Source organism: Battus philenor, unplaced genomic scaffold, assembly GCF_028537555.1.
Source record: "Battus philenor isolate CCGP_79_NKW_IND1 unplaced genomic scaffold, ilBatPhil1.0.hap1 SCAF_3, whole genome shotgun sequence".
Lineage (NCBI taxonomy): Eukaryota > Metazoa > Arthropoda > Insecta > Lepidoptera > Papilionidae > Battus > Battus philenor.
In genome coordinates, this window is record NW_027181693.1 from 6,038,815 (window position 1) to 6,066,044 (window position 27,230).

The 27,230-nt window shown below is 31.0% G+C and overlaps 5 protein-coding genes across 7 annotated transcripts; all 5 read left to right on the forward strand.

Moving 5' to 3' along the window:
* The first annotated feature begins 4,118 nt into the window (after positions 1-4,118).
* On the forward strand, positions 4,119-6,864 carry LOC137927061 (uncharacterized). The gene is made up of 5 exons (XM_068770848.1): positions 4,119-4,191; positions 4,671-4,823; positions 4,903-4,992; positions 5,150-5,497; positions 5,640-6,864. The coding sequence occupies exons 1-5, from the start codon at positions 4,119-4,121 to the stop codon at positions 6,761-6,763; spliced, it is 1,788 nt and encodes a 595-aa protein (XP_068626949.1). The 3' UTR covers positions 6,764-6,864.
* Positions 6,865-7,948: 1,084 nt separating this feature from the next.
* LOC137926666 (uncharacterized) lies at positions 7,949-9,545 on the forward strand. Its single transcript, XM_068770337.1, has 4 exons — positions 7,949-8,021; positions 8,111-8,626; positions 8,744-8,912; positions 9,293-9,545. The coding sequence occupies exons 1-4, from the start codon at positions 7,949-7,951 to the stop codon at positions 9,543-9,545; spliced, it is 1,011 nt and encodes a 336-aa protein (XP_068626438.1).
* A 512-nt stretch (positions 9,546-10,057) lies between these two features.
* On the forward strand, positions 10,058-11,031 carry LOC137927071 (uncharacterized). Its single transcript, XM_068770860.1, has 4 exons — positions 10,058-10,126; positions 10,210-10,533; positions 10,609-10,777; positions 10,866-11,031. Exons 1-4 carry the CDS (start codon positions 10,060-10,062, stop codon positions 11,029-11,031), a joined length of 726 nt encoding a protein of 241 aa, XP_068626961.1. The 5' UTR covers positions 10,058-10,059.
* A 443-nt stretch (positions 11,032-11,474) lies between these two features.
* LOC137926667 (uncharacterized) lies at positions 11,475-14,449 on the forward strand. The gene is made up of 6 exons (XM_068770339.1): positions 11,475-11,535; positions 11,702-11,799; positions 12,320-12,467; positions 13,016-13,108; positions 13,291-13,448; positions 14,231-14,449. The coding sequence occupies exons 1-6, from the start codon at positions 11,475-11,477 to the stop codon at positions 14,447-14,449; spliced, it is 777 nt and encodes a 258-aa protein (XP_068626440.1).
* A 715-nt stretch (positions 14,450-15,164) lies between these two features.
* Positions 15,165-26,931, forward strand: Naa35 (N-alpha-acetyltransferase 35). Of its 3 annotated transcripts, none has more exons than XM_068770846.1 (14): positions 15,165-15,253; positions 16,235-16,317; positions 17,348-17,499; positions 17,793-18,016; positions 19,148-19,328; positions 19,402-19,591; positions 20,140-20,321; positions 20,771-21,007; positions 22,001-22,141; positions 22,695-22,864; positions 23,768-23,957; positions 25,145-25,302; positions 26,378-26,471; positions 26,556-26,931. In XM_068770846.1, exons 2-14 carry the CDS (start codon positions 16,239-16,241, stop codon positions 26,694-26,696), a joined length of 2,139 nt encoding a protein of 712 aa, XP_068626947.1. In that variant the 5' UTR covers positions 15,165-15,253; positions 16,235-16,238; the 3' UTR covers positions 26,697-26,931. The 3 variants fall into 3 exon arrangements, with proteins under 3 accessions (XP_068626947.1, XP_068626945.1, XP_068626946.1); XM_068770844.1 differs by lacking the exon at positions 15,165-15,253 and adding an exon at positions 15,295-15,343; XM_068770845.1 differs by lacking the exon at positions 15,165-15,253 and adding an exon at positions 15,414-15,446.
* The last annotated feature ends 299 nt before the right edge of the window (positions 26,932-27,230 follow it).

Consider the following 27,230-nt stretch of genomic DNA (forward strand, 5'->3'; position numbering starts at 1 on the left):
TTATTTCTGCCGTGAACTATTTAACATATATACATATATATATTTAAGAACTGTCTAAATTATTTTACTAATTTTTTTTTAAAAGTAATATTTATTTCACACGGGAAATTTAAATATTCTATTAATTTTTAAATTTGAATCAATTTTGTATTTCAAACTATTAATGTTTTTCTTAGAAGATAAATAACGGCGAGCAGTTGTGGACCGAGACTTGGGAACGTTGGTCGCGGGTTTGATTTCCTGGATACAATTACGTACAATTACTACTTTGTGCAATAATTATATAGAATTGCTACTACTCACGAACGAGTACATAGAAGATGGTGGAGAAGGTGTACTTTGTTTATCGTAGCGATTACGGTATATCCTGACATATGTCCCTGGGGGAGACTTACACCTTGCAGTCGGCGTCTTTCGGCTGAAACGTAATAACGGTTAAATGTGAGAGAATTTGCAAATGTTGACTCACAAAAAATATCTAATAACCTACATTCATATGTTGTCGTTTTATATTAAGGTTACCTATATTTATAATAATTATTTTTATAAATGATTTATATGTAATGAATTGAATACCTTATACAGTATGGTTTCATATAATTGCCATCAAGTAAATGTTACCATCATTAAAATGTATAAGGCAAGTGCATCACGGTCTACTATCCCACATTAAGGTCAACGAACGATGTTAGCAGTGGATCATGTGCAACGTACCAATTAAAGTTCATTGAGATACATACATCTCAAAAATGTTCCTTTTTTGTATTAACAACTCCTGGTTGTAAGAAGCATTTTTTAATAATAAGGTGAAAATCTGGAATTATTCTTTATTTGATTAATTAAGAGCATGATTTTGATCAGAATACTCTTGTATAACCTCTAATATTACAGCATAAATAAATATTACACTGGGGTATAGCTCATTTATCAGAATATGTTTTAAAGATTTTTCCAATCACCCTGTGTAAAGTTATCACTTAATATGTTACATTTTTTTCTATTGAAATATGATAGGTGAATAACTTGTGGCAGCATAAAATGTACAGGGGAATAATTGTTCGATGCAATGGCATCTATTTTCTTTATACAATCTTTGTCATTTCTTGAACTTTTGTTCTTAACTGTATTGTTAATCGTAAACGACAGCATTATGGAATTTACATTCGCTAGCGGTATTTCATACCGGTACTAAATCTAGCTTTCAATAAGAGAGCTTAACATAAACTTAAGGGGTCTGAAATTGCAGCACTTTTCATTAATGCCAATGATTTCTGTAGATAACTTTCATCACGCACGACGACTCAGTGGCATTTCTCGGTATAAAATAATTAATTATAAACAAAAATAAATAACTATTAACTTAATATTTAAATAATTTGAGAATTAAGTCCAATGGTTAAAAACTAATCGATTATTTTTTTGTTTAGCCATAAGTATATTATAAATCTGAAGAGCAAAAAAAATATCTAAAAAATCTCGTCTTGTTTGCAGTGCTTGATACAAGCAATCAAACAAGAATTAACTAACGTAAAAATATTTTTAAGTAAAATGTTGTATTGATTTTGAACTGTGAATGTGTGATTACTGGCAATTTTAATATACCCTACCAACGAATGTATTATTAATGTATGTAACGTTTACATAAATATTCGGAATTATTCAGTGTACGAATATTTAGCATAAAGTCACTAATTAAAAATACGATTTTTCGGAATAAATAAATATGTATGACTATGAACGTATTTTCCTCGTTATAAAACCGTTTCACAACTTTCATTGGGTTTTATAAATGCTATAGACGCAAAAGATACAAAATATTTTTTTTATATACATAATCTTTTCGAGGGAAAATAAGTGAAACTATGTTTTTTGTATCTCGTCACATTATATTATAAACTACATGTCCCCCGCTTGCTTCGCGTAATTAATGGTTATTAATAAAATTTCGTAAAATCCAATCCTAACTGAACTTTAGTTGAAGAAAGTAACATTTATTTGTATGGATTTACAGCTGTAAGTAATTATACTCGTATATGTACATAGCAATGGCAGTTAAAATACGTCTCAATTAATTACAAATCTAAACATATGGCATTATTTAAGGTTACAAATATTCTTGACTATATTTTTTTCCGCCATTAGATTTTTAAGTTAGAGTTTAGGTAAATTAGTATAAATAAATTTATCAATGTAATTAATTAATTTTTAGGATAAAATAGTAAAATCCTTTATGTGGATATTTATGATTAAAAAAAATAGACGCACTAATTCTGTAAACACTTCGAACATTGACCCAGACTAAACATTACGTGTCTGTGTGAATCGGTTTTAAAAAACAAACATGTCCGGAGACAGCGTTAAACTTTCACCGTGTAGAAAGTGACCAAACCAGTAGCGGCTGGTACTTCGGCGCCTCCCTGGTCGTGCGGCATCGACCTTCATGCACTATAAGCGTTATATCGTATGATATTGTATTATTATATTATATTATATTATATTATATTATATTATATTATATTATATTATATTATATTATATTATATTATATTATATTATATTATATTATATTATATTATATTATATTATATTATATTATATAAGAATATTGGAAATGTATTGAGGAGGCCTATATCCAGCGGTATATATTCTACGGCTGAAATAATTGTGACTGCTCTACAAAACTCAATAACTAACACAAACAATTTGATTAATACAATACAAAATATAAGTAATGAAGAAAAACATTAAGAATTAAACATTGGTACAGGTGACATGTATTTTTTATACCTATACTGCACTTAAATTAAGACGGATTAAGTAAAAATTTTTATAAAAAAAGGCTAGGAACATTTTTAGAAGAAAATATATCAATTAGCTTTCAAACAATGATGTATTTATTTAAAAATTTACAGCGACAGTTATTTATGTAGCACTATGCAAGGCAACATTTAATTGATGTGTTTTTATTAATATGTAATTGTTATGTTGTAATATTCAATATGTAATAGTTTATATTACTACAGTCGCTCTACTATTTATGAATGTAAAGATAGAATAAACTTAATTTTCCGAATTTTTGTAATAACCGTATATTACAGTAAGAATTGAAGGAGAAAAGCACATATATTCATACTCACATAAAATACATATAAGTTTGTATGTACCATTAGTAAAGTTTTAGAACATATAGCATATTTACCGTTATTTCAAAATATGCTATGGTTGGTATCGTAAAATCATTTTTAAAGTTATTTATTAACTAAATTATCACATATTTTTACATTCTATATGTTTAGTCTTGAAATTAAAAACTAGTTAGTTAAAACGATTGACACTGAATTCTACATAAGCGACGTGCGTGCCTGTTGTAGCTTGTCTCACTCATTTCTTTTATGAGTGACAGAGAGCATTAATCGATAGATTTCCTTTCTCGCCGACAGTGCGTTGTCATTTCACATTTCTCTGAGCTCGAAGCATTGGTTATATGGTAACAGTGCCGCAGTAAGGCCAGCGCTGAATACATTTTAGGGCCACTTGTCGTAGTTTCTAATCATTATAATTTAATCGAACGTCAACTTTCGGACCGGTGTGACTGCGATTTGATCGATGCTATTGAGGGTTTCGTATCTATTTGATCAAACAGTTTTGTGTTGAAGGTAAGTTTTATATTATTGTTTATATTTTTTAAGAAATTTATTTTTTATGTGAGTGTATAATACCGCGGAAAACTTATACCTTTGGTGATTTCATGATTGTATATGCCAAGTAAAAGATTTCAACGCGCGTAATTTTCCTTTTTGAATTATGTACCAAAACTTACTTATTGTGCTTATTTGGAAGCCTTCTCCCAACAATGAAAACAGTAAACTAACCAACATCAAAATATTAAAAAAAAGTTATTGGTTCGTTATTAATAATTAAAATATTGTACTACAGACAACATTACTATCGTTTAAGATATAAAAAGAGCTTTAAGATATTTTTTAGTCATAGTTAATTAGCAACTTACTATGTACGATACATGTATGTTTAAAATTATTTTCTTTTGAGTTCGACGTTATATTAATGGAGTCGTTTTATATATATTTTTTTATTGCAGACGGGAGTAGTGCTTCAAGATGAAGCTCTCTCTGGTTTTTGAACTTCTTCTAATTTTTGTTTTGCTAGCCTTTGCAGCATCAAAAAATGTCGGTAAGTTGATTTTAATAATAACTTTATTAAAACGAGATATTTGTGAAAATTTGCATACAATAACTAAAAGATTAATTGTATACATTTTTGTAAGTTTTATATCTTACTCACAGTAGCCATTTGAATGAAATATGTATCGTTTTCGTTGTCGTATTTTCAACCCATAGACACCTATTGCAAGAGCTCAACCAGGGATATTTATAGGGTCATGTATTATTCATTGTGGTTTTATCGTACGGAAAGGAGGCAGCTACTACTTTCCTGAAAATTTGTTTGTGAGCAGTGACCTCCTCATGCAATTAATGAATAAAGTGTGAAATTTATACTAATGTATTCCGGAAATCGACTTCGCGCCTTCGTTCGTAAGTCTCTGTCCTCTACCGCAGGGTTACAAATGCTCTCGAAATATCCTAATTCTTCGTACTTACTAAAATTTTTACTGATCAAATTATAACAGTTTTTATAACTTTTATCTACAGGAAAAAAGAAAAATAATAAGGCTGGATTACAAATAAAAAACAATGATATAAAAATAGAAGATAATAGCATCAATAGATACTGTAAATGTTCAGAATTATATTGCAACTGTTGCAGAGACTTCCAAGTGCCGCTTGTTAATTTAAGTGGCCCAGGTAACATTGCGTTTTTATCATTGTACATACATTAATCATAAAGTATATGGCGTACATTGAATGGTATTAAACATTTCAGGATGTGCGAAATTAATGTACTTGAACGACGATAAGATGTCAGTTTCGTTGAGCTTCGGAAGGAAAGTGATTACAAATCGTACTTTATCCAGTAAGTTTTTTTTGTAAATTTCGGTCAAGGTCAGATTAACATTATCCTAATTTATTTATATTTACTTTAATAGTATATATATTAAGCAAGGTTCACATTATGTTTAAATGAAGGTTAAAATTACTCATAAAACATTTATAATCATTTACATTTGCAGGTCGCAAAGCTAGTCCCGTTTGTATGCCTCTTCCCGGCGGAATATCTAAGTTTTGCGGAAGAGTTTACAATATAGCACGGAGCGGAGAAGAATTCAGAGCCTGTTTAGGTTTAGAACTACAATCTAAGAGTGTTGTAGAAGCAGCGGTCAGGGTATCTTGTTTCAAGTTTGGGCCACGAGGTGTTACATCTGAACCTGCTGATCCATTACCATTACTGCCCCAAAGTGAAAAAAATCCAAGCGATGACGATGATGACTACGAAGACGACGACGACGATGATGACGATGATGATTTTGGGCTTAGCGCCGACGAGTACGAAGAATCCGACGATGACGACGATGATGGCGGTAAGTATAATGCATAAGTTACAAATTTCACGAGTACATAATCAAATTTCTTATCCATTCATTAAAATACAATTCAAAAAATATTTATTTTATATTACCGGTACATGTAATTAAAATAATAAAATTTCTTACTTCTGTTTAGCTGACCTTGATGCGGTAAATGACGTAGGTGGTGCTGATTATACTGGCTTCAGTCTTTTAGGAGAAGATTTACTCGGAGATCTCTTCGGATCAGGTGGTAAAAAGTCCAATAAGAACAAGAAGAAGCAGGCCCCCCTTTTACCTTCTTCTTCAACCACGAGGCGTCCAAGACCTACGCGCCGTCCATCAAGACCATCACGGATAACAACTGTAAGACCAGCAACAAGAACAACGACAGTAAGAATTCGTCCCATTACCAGACGACCAACGCGACGTCCAACTAGGCGACCAAATGGTCGTCCTACTAGAAGACCACAAACTTCTGCGGAAACAACAACCATTTCGACAACTTCTATCTCAACCACTACTATAGCACCTATAGAACCTTTTAAAGGCGACGAGCAGAAGGTAGATTCAATAAATCAAGAAACTGTTTATGTGACTGAAAATCTGTCTTCCACACAATCCTTAACAACTTCGAAACCTAGTACCACCTTCGATGATCCCAGTCTAGAAATGTCTTTAGCACATATCACAGGCCAGCTTTCTGTCATGCCCATGACTTCAGTATTACCGGACGATGATAAAAATTCAAATAAAAAAGTAACTAGCCCTGTTGAAGTTCTTTATCAAAAAATTGAAACCATGACACCCAGAAATCCATCTACGGTTTCATTCGTGCCAACAGAACGTATTCATGATGATATGATTCAAATCGTTCAAAGCCTTGATTCACAATCTGAAGAACATACCTCAGAAAAAGAATCTACTGATGAACGACGGTTTCACAATTATCAAAATTCTTTCCCAAATAATTACTATGAAGAGTTGCCATTACCGAAAAAAAAGCACAGAGGTAGCGACTTTCAGTTGGCTGATTTAAATGTATTGGATCTTACCCGAATTGGAGAATCGATAGGAGAACACTTAGGTATTTTTGGTAGACATAAAAGACAAAACAAAAACAAAGATCTAAAACATGTAAAAGGTAATAAAAACAACGATGATTATGATGTTCTCGAAAATTTGTCTCAGACAATTGGCCTGGACCGCAAAGATAATAAAAATAAGGGAAATAGAAGAAGACAGAATAAAATGATGCGTGATAACTGGTCGCAAGCATAACGCACAACCTCTTTAGATCCTATTATTAGCAGATATTATTTATTTTCGTGTACTTTTAATTTAAATTTGTAAATAGTTAATTTATGCTAATTTTATTTATTTCTCCGATGCAAGCTAAACATTTTTGACATAATCTTATACGAAGAGTAAATATAAAAATGTTTGTGGGTTATAATTATTTTTAATAATTTATTGTAATTTAAATATTATATTAAAACACGTTGTTTCCACCATAAGCGTATTTTATTTAACTAAGTACATCAAAATTTATAGCAGTAAATTTATTCATTAATTTTTGTATAAGCTTAGTTCTGTATATTTATTATTATACTTATTTGACGGTAACCAAAACAGACATGGCCTTTCAGCTGCAGCGCAGTTTGAATTTTTGTTATTAATATTTATTTCCTGTTTCAATTACGAAAACAATAAAATTTATTCAGAGATTTTTAAGTTTTATACACTGAATATTCTGATAAGAAGGTAACATCGTTTGGACAACTACATTTTGTCTCGTCCAACAATTATTTGCATTTCATTCTATTTTCTACTCAATTTTTACTCGTTCTCACTAGATAAGGGTAAAATAAGGGCTATGAATCTGAACCTCAAAAATTAAATTGCTTAGTTACGATGACAAAAAATATTTATTTTAATAAGTCTAAAAATATTATTTTGAATTTTTAAAATGCTATCAATAAATAAATTTATTTTTATCTATAATAAATAAACAAAATAAATTTATTACAGATAATAATGGTACGAAAGAATGAAAACTACGCCGCAATTATAATATTCATTTTATTGGTAAATATTACTTCCTATGGTAATATTTTATAAAGGAAATTTTTTAAAATATAAACTGGTTGAGCGTCTATGAAAGAATAAAAATGTGTGAGAAAGTTTCTTTTAATTTTTTAATAGTTTTTAAAAACATGAATTTTTCCTTAAGGATTGTTTTATTCAAGTCTCGTCATTTTTTGAAAATCAAAACTTTCTCCTGTCAGTGCATTAAAATTTTAAACTTGTTTGCGTTATTCATCGATCGCATAGCTAAAATAAGTATCAAAAGTTTTTACTGGTCGGCCGGTTAAATAGAGGGAGAACACTTACTTCGCTAACAATCTCAGCTGGAAAGTCAAGCGTAACTGTTGTCCTTAATTAAATTACAATGAATTAAGCGCTATGACTTTCCACGTGTTTTCCTTAAGGATTTTACCATTACTTTGTTTAATAAACGTGAGTTTTGCGGGCATCGGTAAGTGGTTAAAGTTTATCAGTTACAACTAAGGTATTTATGTTCAATTGTCATTTGCTATTTATAACATTTAATAAACATTTTTACAGGCGACGTTACCATAACGAAAGATAAAAAATATGACATAATTCCCTTTAAAATACCTCAAGCCATTTGGCATCAAGCTTTGCATCCAAGACCAATACTGAAATCTCCAGTTACTATAGTTTTACCTGTAAATGTTCCTCAAGATGATGAGAACGAAGTTTTGGAAGACGAGGAAGATGATATCCCGGAACCAGTTGAATCTGTGGATCCTATTGACACAATCGATGAGGTTCCTGTTGCAGAAATAACCCAAAGTCCAATCAGCACCATTGGTCCTGTTAGTCAAAGTCCGATTCAACAAACTGAAGTCACTAATAGTCCCGTGGAAGAAGTAGAGGGTCAAGTGGTAAGATTTCCATGTACATGTCTCAAGAGACAATGTGGTTGCTGCACCGGGTCGATACTAGAAAGAATCAGAATGAAAGCTTGTGGCAATATCACATTTGTACCAGAAGATTTTATATTTGATGTCAGATTAATTGTTAACAATAACACAGTTGTTCGACGTAGAGTATCAGGTATAAACCTTAAACTTTCGATTACTTTTTACATAACTAACCTTTCTTAATGACAATAATTATAGTACTTTTAGTATAAAATTTAAATATTTTTATCATTTTTATGTCCATTTTCAGCTAGTGACCCTCCACCGATTTGTTTTAATCCTAGAAGAGCACCTTTCGTTCGTGTCTGCGCAGAAATTTCCGATATTCGCATCCGAAATGGTAATGCGTTTGCCTGTTTAGATATAAACGCGGACATCGCAGGTTTTCCCATTTACTCCGCGTCGTTTAGATGTTTTGGGTAAGAAAAAACTAATTTGTGATACAAATTAACGGTTAGTCGCAACTAATCATTTAAATAGGTGTTACATTCTTGACTTGAGTTTATATTTTGTATTCTAAAAGTTGAAAAGCCTAGCATAGGCTTTTCACCTATTTTTCTGAGATTTTTTTTATGTCCATAGAGTGGACAGTAATTACTTTTTCCTTTATTGCCGTCCATGTTACTGTCTTAAATATATAGCAGTAATGATTATAATTAAACACTATGTTTACAGAAAATAAGAAAAGCTATCTTTGATGTATATACTACCTACGTACGTTTGTAAACATTTGTAGTCTTATTAAAAAGGTTTAGCAGTGAAGTTAACAATTAATATAAAATAAACATTCTTTTTTCAGTCTTGGATCCTCCGGTGTTCAATCGGGATTAAAGCCTAAGCCGATATCTTCTGGCCCACAACCTATAAATTTATTTGGCAATGGAAACAATGACGACAGTGGTGGATTTTTAGAAAATGCCGCTGGAACTCTCTTGGGCGGCGGCGATGGTGGAGGTATTTTTGGCAGGCCCAATGGTGGGTTATTCGGTGGAAGACCTGGAAATGGCCCACTTAGTGATATAGGTGAAGCTCTCGGAGAAATATTTCAATGATTATTGTAAACAACATCCAAAAGTTTTTAATAATTTAATATTGTAAATAGTGACTATTTATTTTGTATTTTTTTAAATAAAATGGTAACGACAATACTTTTTATTTTAATACACTTTAATTTAAATGAGATATAATGAAAAATTATTTCATGTACGTTGAACACCAGAGGGAATTTAAAATTTTATAATAACTTCCCCGCCGTAGGTATTTTTCTTATGTCATAAGAGGTTAAAGCATATAAAAAGGAGTGGTTGTGGTAAACAGAACTAACAATTCGTGGCCATTGAGCGGCGCGCCTTATGCGTAGCTTGACGATAAATAAGTTATTACTTTAAACAATGTTACACTGAACCTGAATTTTAGTTCCGATCAATGGAATATGTGAAAGTAGTTACAACACAAAAAAGCTAATTATTTTCAAACCGGTTGTTTCTGTTGAAGCGAATTAGAGCGTCTAGACTACTTCTCGTCAACGACGTATGCACAGCATTGTGGTTATAAGCTTACAAAGTTATGGAGGTATACAAGTTTCTAGTGTTTACCATTTGTTTCTTTTTCGAATGTAGTGGGTTTGAAATTGGTAAGTTAATAATTATATAATTCACAAAGCAATAATTATAGTCAAAAAAACTTTTTTCATTATACTACTATTTTATGCTTTAGCGCTTAATGCGAAAAATGAAACAAATATTGAAGGATTACATGGATTAGATGTACCGGACAGTGAATTACTTGTATTGAAGCATTTTGAATTAAAGAAGGAAGCTGCATACTACTCCAGACAAAACGAAGATACGACCGAACAAAGTACAGAGTTATCAAGACCTTGTACGTGTTCTTCAGGGATATGCAAATGTTGTACAGGTTTAATTCTGGATTTATTTAAACAAAAAGCATGTATGAAAATCACTTATCATCCAGGAGACTTTGCCTTCGATGTTGCTATGTCAATGAATGACAGGGTTCTTTATGAAAATTCTATTTCAGGTAAAGTATTATTCATAACGTTTAGTTTCCTACAACGTAAATTAATGATTATGAGATATTTTTTTTATTTTTCAGGAAAAAATCCTCGGCCCATATGTATTAGTCCACCGAGAATGCCTAATCTAAAAGTGTGTGGAAGATTTTACAACGTCTTCTTTCCCGGAAGAAACTTTCATTTTTGTTTGGGCATGAATGGACGATGGAGATCTGTCGAACTCTTTAATCTTGCATTTGATTGTTTAAGGTACGCAATAAACTTTCACTTATCTTTTATATCAGAGAAACCAAAATTATTTATGGAAGTGGAAAATATTTATTTTTTATTGACACAGGATGGGTGCTAATGGTTTAGCCATGGTAAAACCTGAAGATAATGGAGGAATTCCAGTCCCAAATCCTTACGGCGGTGTGAACGCTGTAATTGATGCCGGTGAAGACGATATCGAGGAATATGACGAGAATTTAGTTAGATCATTGTTTGACATTTTCGAAGATTAGCCAATATGAAAAATGACATCGTTCGTTCATGATTTTAGGATAAAAATAACTTTAAAGTTAACGTTTTACTTTTATTAATTTTAGTAAATTTTTTGTACATATAGTTTAAAGCTGCTATTTGTTGATAACTTTTAATTAAATTATTTAAATTATGAAATTGTATTTAATTTATTTGTTGTAAACATACAAAGTATATTATATTATTGATTCATTTATATGGAAGTTTTAATGATGCTCCACTAAAAGTGTTTACGAATGATGTCGTTACGCAGAAATTTCATTAGAAAGCGCCGCAAGCCAATATCACCCGTGCGCAACTCATCTTGCATACAAATCGCACAAAACCTTTAACACTTTAGTTTTAACATAAGTATTAACGTGTTGTCATTTGAATGTTGTCCCCCGTGACGGTAACAATAGAATATTTATTTACAACATCACAAATGAAATCAAAAGCGATAACGTTGCTCTTTTATTTAATATATTGCGCAACAGCTATTCTAGGTGAGTAAAGATAAAAATTTTTTTTTTTTTAATAAATGGAACGGCAATAAGTTTGTGAACAAAGTTTTAATTTCTTTTCGTAACAAATTTCAGTAATGTTTAACTTTAAATATTTTATGAATGTTACTTATTATATCGCTCATTTACAATTTTTTTTTTGTTTTAGGAAAAGATTTGTTTCAAAATGATAAAAAGGTAGGAAAGAGCAATCGGGACATCGATGTATCAGAATTTTCCGTTTATTACGACTTACACACAAATGAGGTAAAATATTGTTGTAATTAATAATCCTTATATAATAATAGTTAAAAAATTAACAAAAAAACATTTTTTTCTTCAAAAGTTTATTAAACCCTACATGGGTCTGAGTATATAATAAAGCTCCACAAGATATCATAGACCTCCTTTTCGTAATATTAAATCTAATATTAAAAGTATTAAATAAATCTTATCACAGCCTTCACGAATTTTTTAAAATGTGTGGAAATTGATTTATTGACTCATTTATATGTTGATATTATAATGTATACATTGTCAAATTTCATTTAAAACTATGTGTTTCTAGCCGCTTCTTCTAAGGCGGTGGCTATAGTAGTAATGTTAGAATAAATGACGATTCAAAATTGCGTGAAAATGTCTACTTGAATAGAAATATTTTGAATTTGAATTCATTTGATATTAAATGAATAATTTAACTTTTTACAGTGATGTTTCACTGTTTTATCGATACGATCCATTGATTAATCAATAAACATACTTGTTAATATTAATTATTATTTTCCAGACTATACGTAAAATGATGCCCAGACCTTGGTACAGGCCTGGATGGCGCCTTCGCCTACCTTTCACAGGCGGACCCTGTGAATGCGAAAGTTTAAAATGTACTTGTTGTACCGGTATCCGAATAGAAGCTTTCGGTTTTGATAGACGCAGTACGTTATGTTTCTTATTTTTAGTGAAATTAAGTGTGTGTTATAAAATTACTCTTGTTAGGAATCATTCAATGTAAGATTTAACATTTTACGCTTTATTAAATTTTTTACCGGCTCTCCATATTGGATTTGGAACATAGTTTATTCGCAGAACTAAAAAATAATTATGACTAAAGTACTTTGAAATATTATCTAATAATAGCATTAAGTGTGAATGATTGAAATTTATTATATGATTAATAATATGAGGAATAAGAGTATATTCACAAAGACTATGTTATATGTGCTTAAAGTTATGCGAACTGTGTCCCGCCCGCTACGCGAACTTAATAAATACATTAAAAAAATTATAATATTTCAATTTGATATTTTATGAAATATGCAAGAAGGTAAAAAGATTTAATATAGCAATATTAGCTAATATAGCAGTAAATACCGATTAAAAATATTGAAAACATGTAGAATTCTATTGTTTACTTTGGCGGCTACATTAATAATTCAAATTTAATTTTAAGCACAAATAATGAACAAATACATTTTTTTTACAGCCTGTGCGATATTAAAATTCGAACCAGAGGAGGCAACTATTAATTTGGAAGTTAAAATGAGCAATAACAGTGTATTAGTGCAAATGTTTTCAGGTAATTGATTTCATTAATACATTTTCTATATAGATAAACTTTTGTGTATTTGACCGTATTGGTTTGTAGTACTCAAAAAATAATAACGAGTATTATTATTTTTTGAGTTCAAGTTTTGAAATTTTTTTTTTAAAAAACGAAGTTTATTTAAATGGATTTTGTATAATTATACATTTTTACAGCAAGTAACCCACCACCATTCTGCGTACCTATCCCTGTACCATACTTACCCCCTGGGCTTGTAGATATGTGTATCAGACTCTTCGATGTCTCGATAGTGCAACAAAAGTTACATATATGCATGGACATGGATACGAGGATTGACACTGCCCCTGTCTTGGTAAATATATAATTTATATAATACATATAATATTTAAAAAAAATCTTCTTAGTTTAATCTATAGATTAAACTATATGCTAATATATTAGAGATTTACCTCTTTGTATCTTTTGAGTTTTTTATATTTGCGTATTTGATTCTTTTAGTTCGAAATTACATTTAAAAATAAATCGTATAATGCGTAGGTAGAACAAACCCAGTTAGAAATTATCACAACTTTCATCATCACCATTTCATAATTACAGTTTCATTTGATATTTGTGTATTTTGTGCAACATAATTATCATAATATATCATATTTAATAGAATTCAACCTATGTATTGACTCATCACTATATCTCTAGATCTTTATGGCTTAAAGACATAAAATTTGGTAGAGATATTTTTTTTGCAGAGTAAACGTCAGCTAAGACAAGATTTTACGAATTCTATCCTCCATTAGGATAGAGGAGCGTTGGTATAAAAATGCCTAAACTAGAACTAAAAAACTAGGCCAGAATACGTTTTCATCTTGTTAAATATTGCCAAGAATAATTTATATGAAATTCTACAAACAAAAGGCAGTGCAGGCGAGAGATAACTGTTTACTATATGATTTTGATGGTGATTTTTTTATTAATTTACATTAAAGTGAAACAACGTTTACAATCTCTGTTTATTCTCTTATCTGTCAGAACCATACTGGTGACACGATATTTTTTTATATATACGTATGTATCAGTAATTTGAAATTAATATAAATTTTAACAGATATATTATTTTTTAATCCTTGTCATTTACAGATTTTACATTTCGATTGCATGGATATGGGCTTCGATGGTGTTAGTTTTTCAAAGCCAGGTAACGGCAGCAGTCCAGCGAATGCGGTTACTGATGGTAGTACAAACAATTCCATGGAACCAACACAGATAAATAGTGATGTTTATGATCCAGTTACCGAAGATCCCAACTACGGAACTACGTCAAAGCCAATGTTTAAAAATAGCATTAAATATATTTAATTTTTCGTGTTCTATTATTTGTTATAAGTATATTAGATTTGTATATAATAATTGCTTCTATTGGCGTCTTAATATATTTTACAAAAGTAAAACTGATATCGGGAAAGGTTAATTGCATTATGTAAGTATTTTTGTAGTAGTACAAGTAATTTTGTCTCATTTGTCTTAAGTGGTTTTAGCTGTACAATATCTAGGAGCAGGAAAACTATTCATTGCCGAAAAGGCGAACCAATTTGTTTGATAAATATGGTCCTTGTCAACTCCAGGCTTCAATGATTCTTTATGTTTATTTAAATGTGTTCTATAATAAGCCATTAGGGATTTTATTTTTACATTTAAAAAACAAAACTCAAGACTCGTTAACACGATAATAATGCCAAAGAATTGGCCATTTCAATCTTTCAATTGTCACTCTTCGCAATAACGATGTTTTAGTTTCACAGATAATTAACATTTATTTTTTTTAATTACTAATAATTATACAGACGTTAAGTACAAATTTTTGTGCTATAAAAGAGCGAAAAATGTAGAATTAATAAATTTGAATATTTAATTCTTTAATTGACAATTACTAAAGGGCTTAAGCTGCATTGTAATGTGTTTAATAAATTATTAAATAAAAAAAACCCTAAAATAAATCTATGAACTGCCGTTTTTCTGCAGTGGCAATTTAATGAGATAGTCAATATAATGTCATGTTATTTTAATCTGTTAAAATATGTTTAACTGTCAAATGAGAATGAAAGCGGGTGTATTTAATACGCTTTGTTAATTATTTCATATAATAGAGTCCAAAATTAAATGGTAAATTATTTTTTGAATCGTTTTCCTTGTACTCCTTCTTATCTACAAATTTAAAATGGGTGATAATGATGATTATTACATTGGTGACGGGTTAGTACAGATCAGCATGTACAGTTGTAAAAAAATTGTATGTTTAACCAAAGTACGTTTTTTAACTGTATATGCCTAATGCTTATTCGTTAATATTATTATGGTATGTATATAACAAATCTCACATAATATATATTCAGTAGCTTTTATGTAATTATGCTAACCAACTGCACATCATTTCATTGTTGATAAATGTTAAGCTATTCAGTTTTATGACTCAATTCTAAGCAAATTTACAAGTATTCTTATCAAATTATTTTGGAAGGAACGCATTACGTTTGTGATTTTTTCAATTAATTTGAAAACACGGTTTGATAAGGAACTACATTAAGATTAAAAATATGATGGTAAAGGGCAAACAATAGTTAACCAAACAAGTATTGCGGTGTTTTTAAAAAATATCTAACAAGGTATTACTAATTCTTCAAGCAATAGTAATCATTAATGTAATGCAATACTTTTAAGCTATCAAACAAATTTGGTTACCTGTTTCTACTCTGAATCAAAATAAGCTACATTAACAGGTCGAAAGTAGTTGTAGTTTTAAATGTATTTTATATTTCTGTATGACCCGTCACCTAGGTTTTATTTATGTGGTTGTTATATAGTTAAAATATAAACATCTTTTCTTAATAAGAAAATGAATATTTCAGCAGTATAAATGAAATACAATTTACATCGAACACTATCTTTATTCACAGTAGGTTATACAATATCATTACTATTTATCAAAAACAAGCATTAATTGTATATATAGATTTTTAATTTAAACAAACATATTATTTAAAATCAGAATTCCTTGCATCATTATTGGGAGCAGCTAAATTTTAAAACAACATAATGATTAAAGAGTATAAAATTAAGGAAAGCATTTTATTTTATATTTTGCAGGACAATGGATTCTCTACCAGCCACTCCTGAAGTCACATATAATTGGGTTGATATAACCTCAGATTTCTTTAAATGTATTCAAGGTATAATTGCACATAAATTATTTTGATCTATAAGATTGTTTATTACAAGGTATAAGTTTGTTTGTGGTATTGTAAGGAGAGCCTGGACCCACAAAATATAGTTATGGTATAAAACAAAGGTTTCCGGACTTTTTTTTCATGGACCACCTTCAAAATCAGTCGGTTTCAGAGAACCCACTGCACCTGTATTTATTCCATATTACCAAAACTCAATAAAAATTTGAAGGCTAGATCTACATGTGATACTTAATATGGCATATGCAAGTTTTAATAAGTAACACTTGTTGAGCTTCTTAAACATTTGCCTACTGAGCAAGAACACATGAAAACTGGGGATATGTTTTGACTTTATGTTTACAAATAAAACACTCTCATTTAGATAAATAGAAATCCATTTTAATAATTTTTTTAATATGATTTTCGCTTGCATTGGTTTCAAGCAGTGATGTGTTAAAATATATTTAAATATGTTATGGGTTTAACATTGTGGGTCAACACATCTAGATCAAAAACAACAATTGAAATTCTCAGCTCAAAAGCTACTCGCGGTTTTGAGAGAAATTAATGCAGCGCTTTTTTGTCATGTAGCTGTCAAATCATTAAAACATTGTCTGCCCATATTGCCACGTTTTTAACATGCCAATATAGACCTCCATTGTGTCTTCCGTCCTTTTGGATCACTTTGACAGTTATTGGGGCATTTCATTTCCCAACCTTTTATGGATTAATGGCCTCTTAACAAGAATAACCTTTCTATGCCAAATACAACTAAAATAATAAGCATTTAAGATGGCACTGTAAAATTTTTTCCTACTAAAATAGTGACATTTATATTGCTCCGTTGCTTTGAAGCTGTTTTAAAAAGTTAGCCAGAAAAATTAAAATTCTCACTGACAGGGGATTGGTCCACTGCAAACCAGTTGTGTATTATATAGGTATTTAGGATCTGTAATAGTATTTTTGTAATATATAGATGATTTTTGATTTTTTTATCTATATTCCTGTGAAAAATATATAATATTGATTTCAGATTTAAAGCTAGGAGAATTACTACACGATGGCCACCTATTTGGTTTGTTTGAAGCAATGTCTGCTATTGAGATGATGGATCCTAAAATGGATGCTGGAATGTTGTGTAACCGTGGCAATCCAAAACCTTTAAATTTTCAACAAGCAGTTGCTGTATGTTAATTACTTTATATTCTTGTAATATGTGTAATATATATTATATGCCCAATAAAATAATGCTAATAAAGTTCCATGTTAAATAATTAATATATCTTATGTCATAAGAAATGGACTAAAGGAGAAGTAACATTTTTTCATTTGCCATTATTTCCCATTTCTGAGGCTGGCTCTCCTAATCCTTTTAGTGAAGATCTGTTTTTGAGCCTTTTTAATGATCTTTAATTCTGACCATGTCACTCAATATATAGTAAAATAAGACATTTAATATTCTTTGTTTTTTTTTTTAGTGTGGTAAATTAAAAATTGATGATTTAGAACCTAATGAAGTCATTGGTGTGATAGATGCAACAATGGCATGCATTGTCTCCTGGTTGGAAGGTCACTCGCTAGCACAGACAGTCTTTACAAATCTGTACTTGCATCAGCCACATTCAATATTAAACAAAACGCTAAAAGCATATTGTATTGCAGTTTACAAGCTATTGGACTGTATCCGAGATTGCATCAATAAGTAAGTGTTGTACAAATATAATTAAAAATAGACATTAATAAGACAAATAAACATAAACTATAACATAGTATCCTTAGATTTATATGATACTGTAAATACATTGCAATCAAAGTATTTAAAATTACTAAATAAGTAATTTAATGTTATAATTTGGCTTCTGTAATATAATGAACACTAATTCAGAGGCCAGGGATTCTCAATTTTTTTTGCCGACTTTTATCAGTACATTTAAAAGTAACATTATTATTACCATTAACATCAGCCTATATATTATACTTGTGTATTTTATATTTTATGCTTGTATATGCTAGTTGGATTTTCTTATGTAATTCTACAACCGAATACAGTTATATTAAGTTATGTTAAGTTTGTACATATATATATATATATATATATATATATATACAAACTTTGTAATGAAATACAGATAAATATATTTATTTGTAAAAATGAACTATCTGAGTACTTTATGGCATCACCTTGAGAAAATAGTTTTAAGAAATGAGATTTATACTTTGAGCTCGAGATTTGTATATGATAATATCTTTTTTAATTTTACAATAATTATATGTAAATATGTGTATTTATTAGGTACCATGGAGAAATAGCTGTAAAAAAATTTCAACTACAAAAATCGATATTTTTTTTGTTTAAAATCGAAGCAGTTTAATAGTTCTTCCATTAATAAAATTCAGAAAACATATTAAAAATAAATTGACAACAAAAGCATATCATTCAATGGATAGATATTTAAATAAAAAGAATCCATGGAATACATATAGACATGTGTTATAAGGTTTTTATAAAGCATGTGTTGTAATGCAGTTTCTTCCTCCTTTTTCTTAACTAAATCATCTTGGAATGCAGAATAAAGTAAAAAATAGATTTAGAAAAAAAGTTCACTATTAATAAGAGTGTTATTAATATTATAAGGTTGAATAAATTAATTTTATCTGTATCCAAATAATAGTTTCTGTATACAGCACTGACCAAGAACACCCTCATCTGTGGAACAAATATTTTATAAATAATTATTTAAAATAAAGGCGGGGGTATACATATTAAAGTGATAATTGAGAATGTCAGACTTAAAAATTTAATTTACTCTATGTAACATTTGCTTTGTTGTAGAGCACAGGTATTTGAAGAGGAAGATTTTCTTCCTATGGGATATGGTTACCGTCTTGGCTCTAATCCACAAATTGGCAACACATATGATGCCAGTCTCGAGGTTAGCGAACAGAAGTGCATTGCCTTGTTAAGAGAACAAGAGGAAGTGTTGAACAAAAAGGCCAGGAGTTTTGAGGATGAAGTATGTGTTTAATATGGTCCTCTTAGTTACATCATCATAGTATTTATTTTACTTATACACAAGTTGATTCCAGGCTAATAATTTGTGGCCAGCTCTTGCCGCTAGAATCCGTTTTACAAGAATGTTCTACCAGGCTCTTTTGCTGATTACAAGACGGGATTCTCAATCTGGAGCTGATTGTGTAGCATTACTGAATGGCTGCTCTGAAATGATGAAGGTCATTATCAAAACATCAGGAAAAGGCACACAGCCTGTAGAAAATTGTAAGTTGAATTAATTTGTGATATATAATTGTTTTTACCTTTTTTGAGATATGTAATTTACAACATTTTTAGTTTTATGTGTATCTGCAGAGCGTCATTTAATTAGTAATTCAACTATCAATGTTTATATTGATATAAATTAAAAAAAGACAACCTTAAAATTTTTAAATACTTAATTTAAGATTATGTTATCATCATATCAACCGATAGACGCCTACTTTAAGCATGGGTCTACCTCAAAAGTCGCCATGATGACCTGACTTATGTAATTTCAAATTTTTATTTCAAAATGAACTTAAATTTTCAATACAATATAAAAATAAATATTTGCACAAATAAAAAAAAAATGGATTAGTGACAATACTGGGTGTATTTGAGAACTACAACTTTTCAACGGGCTCATAGACTTTGGATTAGTTAATTACCAATAATGAAGTAAAATCTCTAGAGGACACATTTTAGGACAAAGACCTGAAAGACACATATAATATGTTTCAACAATGGGAACACCATAATGCTTCTTACATTTAAAAATTGTACTGTTTCAGCCGATTCCCCCAATCCAATGGGTTTTGAACCGATGATCAACCAGCGTCTGTTGCCTCCCACATTTCCTCGTTACACGCGTATCAAACCGCGCACGGAGGCGCTGCAATATTTCGACGAGCTTGTAACTCGACTTAGACACGCCTGGAAAATAACCTCCTGTACAAATTTTCACACAGCACTGGTAAGAACATATTGATGAATTGAATTTCACAGAAGTACTGCTTCGTTACTTATTATCGCAAGGTTTGGGAGTCGTCACAAGTATTTTTTTTTAATCTAGAATAGTAGATTTTTTACGTTTGAAACGTCGATAATTTTAACGCTATGAATATTAGAGAACTCGCCAGAAACTCAACAGTTGCTCTTTTTGAACGATGTGTTTAATGTTTTTGGCTATAATAATAATCATGTGAATGAGTCAAAAAACCAAGTTTTACACATTTCAATCAACAAAAACACAATTTTTTTTTACTATTAATATGAAAGATAAATTCATATACTTACAGTTTTTAATAAGGAGTTTGGATTTATTCTTGGTATATTTTGAAGAGAGGTTTCTGTTTTTGTACTATGTTAACGGAATAAGAATCAAAGTGCTAGCTTAGCTAATTTAATTAACAATTATTACAGGATTTCTTCATGGAGTTCAGCCGACAACGTGCGTGTATTCTGTCGCGATCGGCGCTACAATTGTTATACCTGAGTCCATCACCGGCAACAACAGCGTCCATGGCGCAGAGTGCTATAGCATCACCACTCGGTCAGCCCCGCCCTCCGCACCCCTTTGTTGAGATACTTCGGGAGTCTATCAGGAGTTTTGTAAATCCTCCTGCCATCACACCGAAATCTCCTGTCGGTACCTCGCAGGTAATATAAATTCATTAATAATTAATTACATATACTATTACCTCTCACTCTAGGGGCTGCATTGGCAACTACTGTCACCTAATGAGCTCTGGAGAGGGCTGAACTAGGGAATGGGGAGATCTATATGTAATAAAATAATATAGACTATTAGATTGGCAAATCGACGTGGCAATTGACCTTAAGGTTCTGGAGTGGAAACCATGGACTGGCAAACGCCCTGTGGGACAACTTTTCACCAGGTAGACAGACCATGTTAAGGTTGTTGGAAGATGCGGGATGCTGATTACATGCTTTACTTTTAGAAGTTAAAACACATGTAAATATACAATGAAGAAATTGTACTTACTATTATATTACAAGAAATTATAAAAAAGTGGTTAAATCTAGGCCATAACATAAGGTTCAAAGAGCACTTGTGAATATGTGTTTTTGAATCAAATTATATATCTCTATTCTTTATAAAGAACGGCGGCAGCGTTTTAAATTGTAAGAATGTTTTACGTGTAAGACATTTGTGTGTAAGACAGTTTTACGTGTTTTATGTGAAAAAGAGGACATAATTTTTTTATTTAAAATTTAAGATCCTCAACTTATACACTGCACTTTTGCAGAATTTAAATACAAACAATTAAACAAAATCTATAATGGGTTACTTAGTTAAACTGGCTTTTATATGTTATTTTCTTCCATCCAAATTTTCTTCTCATTAATTTTATGGTAAAAAAACAGGGTTCCGATGTGTGGAGTTTTGTTAAAGAATGTATTAGTTGTTGAATTTAAGTGGTTGAATTTCATAGCATCTTAAAAGTATATTAGCATTATTACTGTCCAGTCTATAGAAAAGTCTTAGGTTGTACAGATTGAATGGCATATAAGACCAAATGAAGTACTGAATTTACTTTAACACTGAGTGGGAAAGTAACGGCTTGTATAATTATAAGCATTATTAATACTGAATAGTAGTAATAGTTGTATTATTAAAATTAATTTCAGGCTCGCGAGTATGTGGAAAATTTCCTGTTGCGATGTGTTCGTCCGTTTGCGGTGTTGCTGCAGGTGTGCGGACACAACAGAGCGCGTCAGCGGGACAAGTTGGCCTTACTGCTGGATGAGTTTGCTGCGTTACAAGAAGAGGTTAGTTTTTTTTAATTGTCCCCCGTTATTGGGGGCTTCTCGTTCTTCCCTATCTCGTTTAGGAATAGAGAATTTACGATTTTTGATTAATGATTTCAGATCTCTCTTTTTATTTCTTTACTTCTCTTTCAGTCTTAAAATCATTCATTCGGTCTTCTAACATACTTCACATGATCTTACATACTCATCCATTTTTAGTTTCCGTCTTTTCATCACCCTTCATCCTTCACCACACTTCTCAAACGTCAAAACTATTGGTTTTCTTCTTATTTTTATTACAATTTGTTTAGTGCTTAAAGCATTTTCTGATTAAATTTGTAGATATTATCACAGTTGGTATCAAATTTAATTTAATTTTTTCTAATTCTTTGTTTACAATTTTACTATCTTTCTATTGTTTACTGTAAGAAGAGGTTAGCTGTGTCAGGTATTCTTTATTATTTATTCTTAATAGGTTTTTACTGTAACTGCCATCTAATGTATCTCACATTAGATGGAATAATTATCAAGTCAGCTGAATACGTTGATATAGTGTTGTGTATATGTGTCGCAGGCGGAGAGCGTGGACGCGCTGGTGGGGGGCGCATGCGCGGCGGGTGGAGCAGCGCGTGCGTGCTTCGGCACGTGGGTGCTGTACCACGTGCTGCGCGTCATGATCGCATACCTGCTCGCTGGACTCGAGCTGGAGCTCTACAGCGTGCACGAGTACCACTACATATTCTGGTAACCATTCCTTACTGTAGTCAGATGTTATTCAAAACTAATAGTTGAATGAGACGATCCTTAGAACTAAGGTCACCGATGTTCGAAAGATTGGTCATCTTAAGTGGTAGTGGGCAGGCCTTTCACTCGTGTAATGACAGTCGTTGGGGCCATAAGATTATGGACGATGGATCGACAAGCGTAGCGTCGGACTTCTATCCACATGGTGTACAGACGACTATGCCAAGGTCGTCAGAAAAAGATGGATGTAAGCAATTTCCAATTCGTCCTAATGGAAATCTATGGCTTACGTCTAGCAGTGTAGGTCATACAACTGTAATGATGATGATAATAAAAGAGATGACTAGAAAATATATTTCAGAAACTGTTTAAATGGTTTTGGTTTATAGACCAGAAGTGGGCAAGCTCTTTGATAGCGTGGGCTATTCTTCAAAATTTGAAATTTTATGCGAGCCGCAATTGAATACCCATTTACAATACGAAAATGAATACTTTTTTTTAACAAAATTTATAATAGATTTTCCAGGAGCTGACAAAGATAATATAAATTTAAATAGTGAAATAATTCGACAATCAATCGGAGCGAAAAATAATCTTTCAAAGGGCCGATAAATAAATATGATTTAATATTCCTCTACTTACTTCCTTATACTGTAATACCTTATATTGTAATGATAGGTTAAGCTTAGCTTTAGCTCAGAACATCAGAGAACTTGAAATTGATAATGCCTGTTCATTTATGAAGAAATCTTTCACTGTTGTCGCTGTCAGCTTATGGCATGTATTACCAATAATTAGACGCGCAATGTCGCTGTCAACTTTTAAAAGATTATAAAAGAACACTCTCTTGGACTCAATTAGGATATTAACTAAAAAATAAATAAATGTTTTAATTTTTTGCAGGTATTTATACGAGTTCCTATACGGATGGTTGCTGTCGGCATTGGGACGCGCTGAAGGTCTAGCGGGGGAGACAGTTCGTCGTGAGACCAAGCGGAGTTCCGCGAGAAAACATAAAAAGCGAACGCGGCCTTACGCGCGAGAGGCTCTCATGTGCCAGGTGCTGCAGAACATGTGCGGTGGATACTACAAGGTATACTATTAGGATCAGCCCCCATTGGAAAATTAAAGATTCACTCGAATTCACGTATCAAATAGATGAATTATTGCAATAAAAAATTGTAAATTTGCATTAAAAGTAACTGTCGATTTTCTTGCCAGGTTTAATTCTCGATAGAATTATAAATCCACGCAGTATATGGAGAAAATTACAATGATAAAGACATTACAAAGATTAAAAAAATACATATATACATAGTAATATATCATAGTCTTGACATTACGAAAGCGGCCAGCAGAGCTTATATAAAAAATGAACATTTGTTTCAATAAATATCTTGTAATTAATTTGTCTTTACTGTTTGTTTAAAATTGTTTTTATTATGTTATGCTAAATAGAAATGACTGTAAGCAGACCTAATTTAATTAAATAAAGTAAATAATTCTAGTAAGTTACGGAATATACTAAATGTAGAAAAATTCTTTCAATAAGTGTTATAATTTTTTATTTAGGAATAATTCCTGGATTCTGTAAATGTAACAGGTATAGTACTCGGCATTTGTTCTGGTACATGGGAAACGAATTTAGTTTTGTAGTGTCTGTAACAATTCACAGTACCTGTGGGACAAAAAACAACACTCCACATTTGCAAGCCAATCTTTGCCTTCTGCAAAATGTTAGGAGTAGCCGGATTTGGTACCGTATACATAATAAAGTAGTCTATATCTTGTTATTTTTTAAAATAATTATGCAGTTGAGTATAATTACTATTAATAAGTAACAATTGCAATATTAACAAAATATAATTTTTTATTGAAATTAACAAAATATAATTTATAAGGTTGTGCTTAACAAGAGATGAATTATACATCAAATAAAATTTTCCGTACATTCTTCTAATGATCACATTAGAATAACTGTTTTTCTTTCTTAAAAAGATAACTAATAACAGTGGCTTAAGATTATTAATATTATTAAAATTTTACCTCATTCATTTCAACCCACAAATAAATTACAATAGTATTTGAGGGTAGAATTTAGACTAGTGCAAGTAAATTAGGCATGTTCAATCTTATATGATTGCAGATGATTTTAAAAAAATAGTTTTTACCTTATTTAAAAAATATAATTGTTAGTATTAATTTGATAGTTTTGTAATTCATTTTAACAGGAATCTGTATAATAAAATAGAAATATTGCAATTTTGAACACATTTATAGGCACTGGTGGCGTTTAAACTTCAAGGCAAGATTCAACAACCAGAGTCTGAGTTCGACAACGAAGCCGTGCGGTACAAGCATCGCTTCGCCCCTCTGTCCGTGCTCACGCCGCCGCAGGTCCTCTACCACGAGTTTTGCGAGATGACTCAACCGGCTAAGTAAGTTGCTGCCCTAGTTTGCTATAACTCTCTCAAACTCATCTTTAATATTATTATATGTTGTCACCTTGTTGCTTACCGGTAAAGGTTTTCGAGTGGGGACCTCCTGCCTTTAGACGCAGGGCGCCCCACCCTCCCTCACAGATAGAGCGTCCACTTAGTCATGGTTTCTCAAAGTTCAGTTATTGTGTAGATTTCTGGGGGAAACCTCTATCTTGTAGTGGGCATCTGTTGACATGGTTACCATGATTATGACTCGTAATGCCTCCACGTACCAGGCGTTTCAAATCAAATAATACAGGAATCTCACCCCTTTTCCCAGGGCTTATGCTTTTTAGAATGTGCTAGCCTAATCCAAGGTTCCCTTTCTCCGGCCAGTTTCTTCACGGAGCAACAGTCTAAGTGATCGAATAGCTTGGTCGCCTCATAATTCGGTGGATCGTGGTATGATCACGGTATCCATCAACAGCCTGTGCATCAAGCAAGACTTACCGAGGTTGAATTACCTGATCTCTTTTTTATGTCTGTGTAAGATTAATTTTTTATCAATTCTGTTATAAATGTTTAAACTCCTTTATTATTATTTAGAGAATTCGTTATATGAGAGGGAATCAACATTTTTTTATTATTTCATATTATTGTTCTTTTTTAAATTTGGAAGCAGCAGTGTTGAACAGTTAATATTGTAAAAGAAATATTTTAAAGTAAATTAATGTAAATTAATTTTTAAGGATTTTATTATTTTTTTATTATATTTTTAGATTTTATTATTTATTTATGATAATTTTCTTTTTTGCCAATAATATTTCATTCTAATCTATGAGTGTGGTTTAAAAAATTACCACCAGTCCAATTTATTTATTTTATGGTAACGACTTCGGTATAGTTATGATATGTCAAGATTTGTGATAATTTATAAAAAATATTGTCACATGTGGCTATTAATGAATTTACATTTATCTTGAATATGATTTACTTCATACATACACAAATGTATATATTTTTTATTTGTTGTTATAATTTATTGAGCAATAAAAATGAAAAGATTTTTAAAAGAAAACAATGATTGTTACAGGTATGAAAATCCAGTCATTCTTTACTTAGGTGGTTGTAAGCATTTTCAACAAGCCCGGTCTCTTTTAGAAACGATCACAACACCTGATCAAGAGGTAATTATTTGCTTCTCTAATCTTGTTTATAATATTAAAATTCTGTTTGATGCAGTTTATTTAAATATAAAATTTTATTTACAGGTAACAGATCTCCTAAAAGTGGCGAAAACCAACTTCGTCGTTTTAAAATTGCTTGCCGGTGGACATAAACGGGATTCGACCGTGCCTCCCGAATTCGACTTCTCTGTACATAGACATTTTCCTATCATAAAACTAGTCTAGATCTTATATGTTTCGTTTATAGTATATTATGTATATTTATGTACTATAAATTTCAGTCATTATTTTAATAAATTTTATATACCACACTATTACGTGGTTAAAATTAAGTAGTCTAGTGAATATACAAAATAAAATAATAACAATTCTTCTGTGAAAAAAGTACTATCCGTTGTTGCGAATTGGACAAATTGTTTTGTAAAAAAACTCTCGTTAGCGACACGATTTATTTATCAACAATGTAAGGTAACGGCACCAGTAGTTGACCACTTAAGAGCGCTGCTAAAATGTTTTTTTGATGGACCACATACATTCAAATTTTAGAATATCAGTGGGTGCTTAAAGGAAATTCTTATACCCTTTAGATTAAGTTTTACTAAGAAGTCTTTCAATTAAACAAATCGTAAACACTTAAATTTTTATTTGATTCATATTAAGTGTTTGCTTCAGTAGTTGACCAATTAAAATCTGAAAAATTAAATTAAATTAGTAATTGACCGTATTTAGCATCAGTAGTTGACCATATGAATAAAAACC

Bases quoted from the DNA above. Each gene is read 5' to 3' on its own strand.
- LOC137927061 (XM_068770848.1), top strand. From the start codon at position 4,119: ATGAAGCTCTCTCTGGTTTTTGAACTTCTTCTAATTTTTGTTTTGCTA. The intron at 4,824-4,902 runs GTAACATTGCGT...TAAACATTTCAG, and splicing joins TGTTAATTTAAGTGGCCCAG to GATGTGCGAAATTAATGTAC. The intron at 4,993-5,149 runs GTAAGTTTTTTT...TTACATTTGCAG, and splicing joins TACAAATCGTACTTTATCCA to GTCGCAAAGCTAGTCCCGTT.
- LOC137926666 (XM_068770337.1), top strand. From the start codon at position 7,949: ATGACTTTCCACGTGTTTTCCTTAAGGATTTTACCATTACTTTGTTTA. The intron at 8,627-8,743 runs GTATAAACCTTA...GTCCATTTTCAG, and splicing joins TGTTCGACGTAGAGTATCAG to CTAGTGACCCTCCACCGATT. The intron at 8,913-9,292 runs GTAAGAAAAAAC...TTCTTTTTTCAG, and splicing joins GCGTCGTTTAGATGTTTTGG to TCTTGGATCCTCCGGTGTTC.
- LOC137927071 (XM_068770860.1), top strand. From the start codon at position 10,060: ATGGAGGTATACAAGTTTCTAGTGTTTACCATTTGTTTCTTTTTCGAA. The intron at 10,127-10,209 runs GTAAGTTAATAA...TTTATGCTTTAG, and splicing joins ATGTAGTGGGTTTGAAATTG to CGCTTAATGCGAAAAATGAA. The intron at 10,778-10,865 runs GTACGCAATAAA...TTATTGACACAG, and splicing joins CTTGCATTTGATTGTTTAAG to GATGGGTGCTAATGGTTTAG.
- LOC137926667 (XM_068770339.1), top strand. From the start codon at position 11,475: ATGAAATCAAAAGCGATAACGTTGCTCTTTTATTTAATATATTGCGCA. The intron at 11,536-11,701 runs GTGAGTAAAGAT...TTTTTGTTTTAG, and splicing joins TTGCGCAACAGCTATTCTAG to GAAAAGATTTGTTTCAAAAT. The intron at 13,109-13,290 runs GTAATTGATTTC...ACATTTTTACAG, and splicing joins ATTAGTGCAAATGTTTTCAG to CAAGTAACCCACCACCATTC.
- Naa35 (XM_068770844.1), top strand. From the start codon at position 15,309: ATGGGTGATAATGATGATTATTACATTGGTGACGG. The intron at 20,322-20,770 runs GTAAGAACATAT...CAATTATTACAG, and splicing joins CAAATTTTCACACAGCACTG to GATTTCTTCATGGAGTTCAG. The intron at 22,865-23,767 runs GTAACCATTCCT...AATTTTTTGCAG, and splicing joins GAGTACCACTACATATTCTG to GTATTTATACGAGTTCCTAT.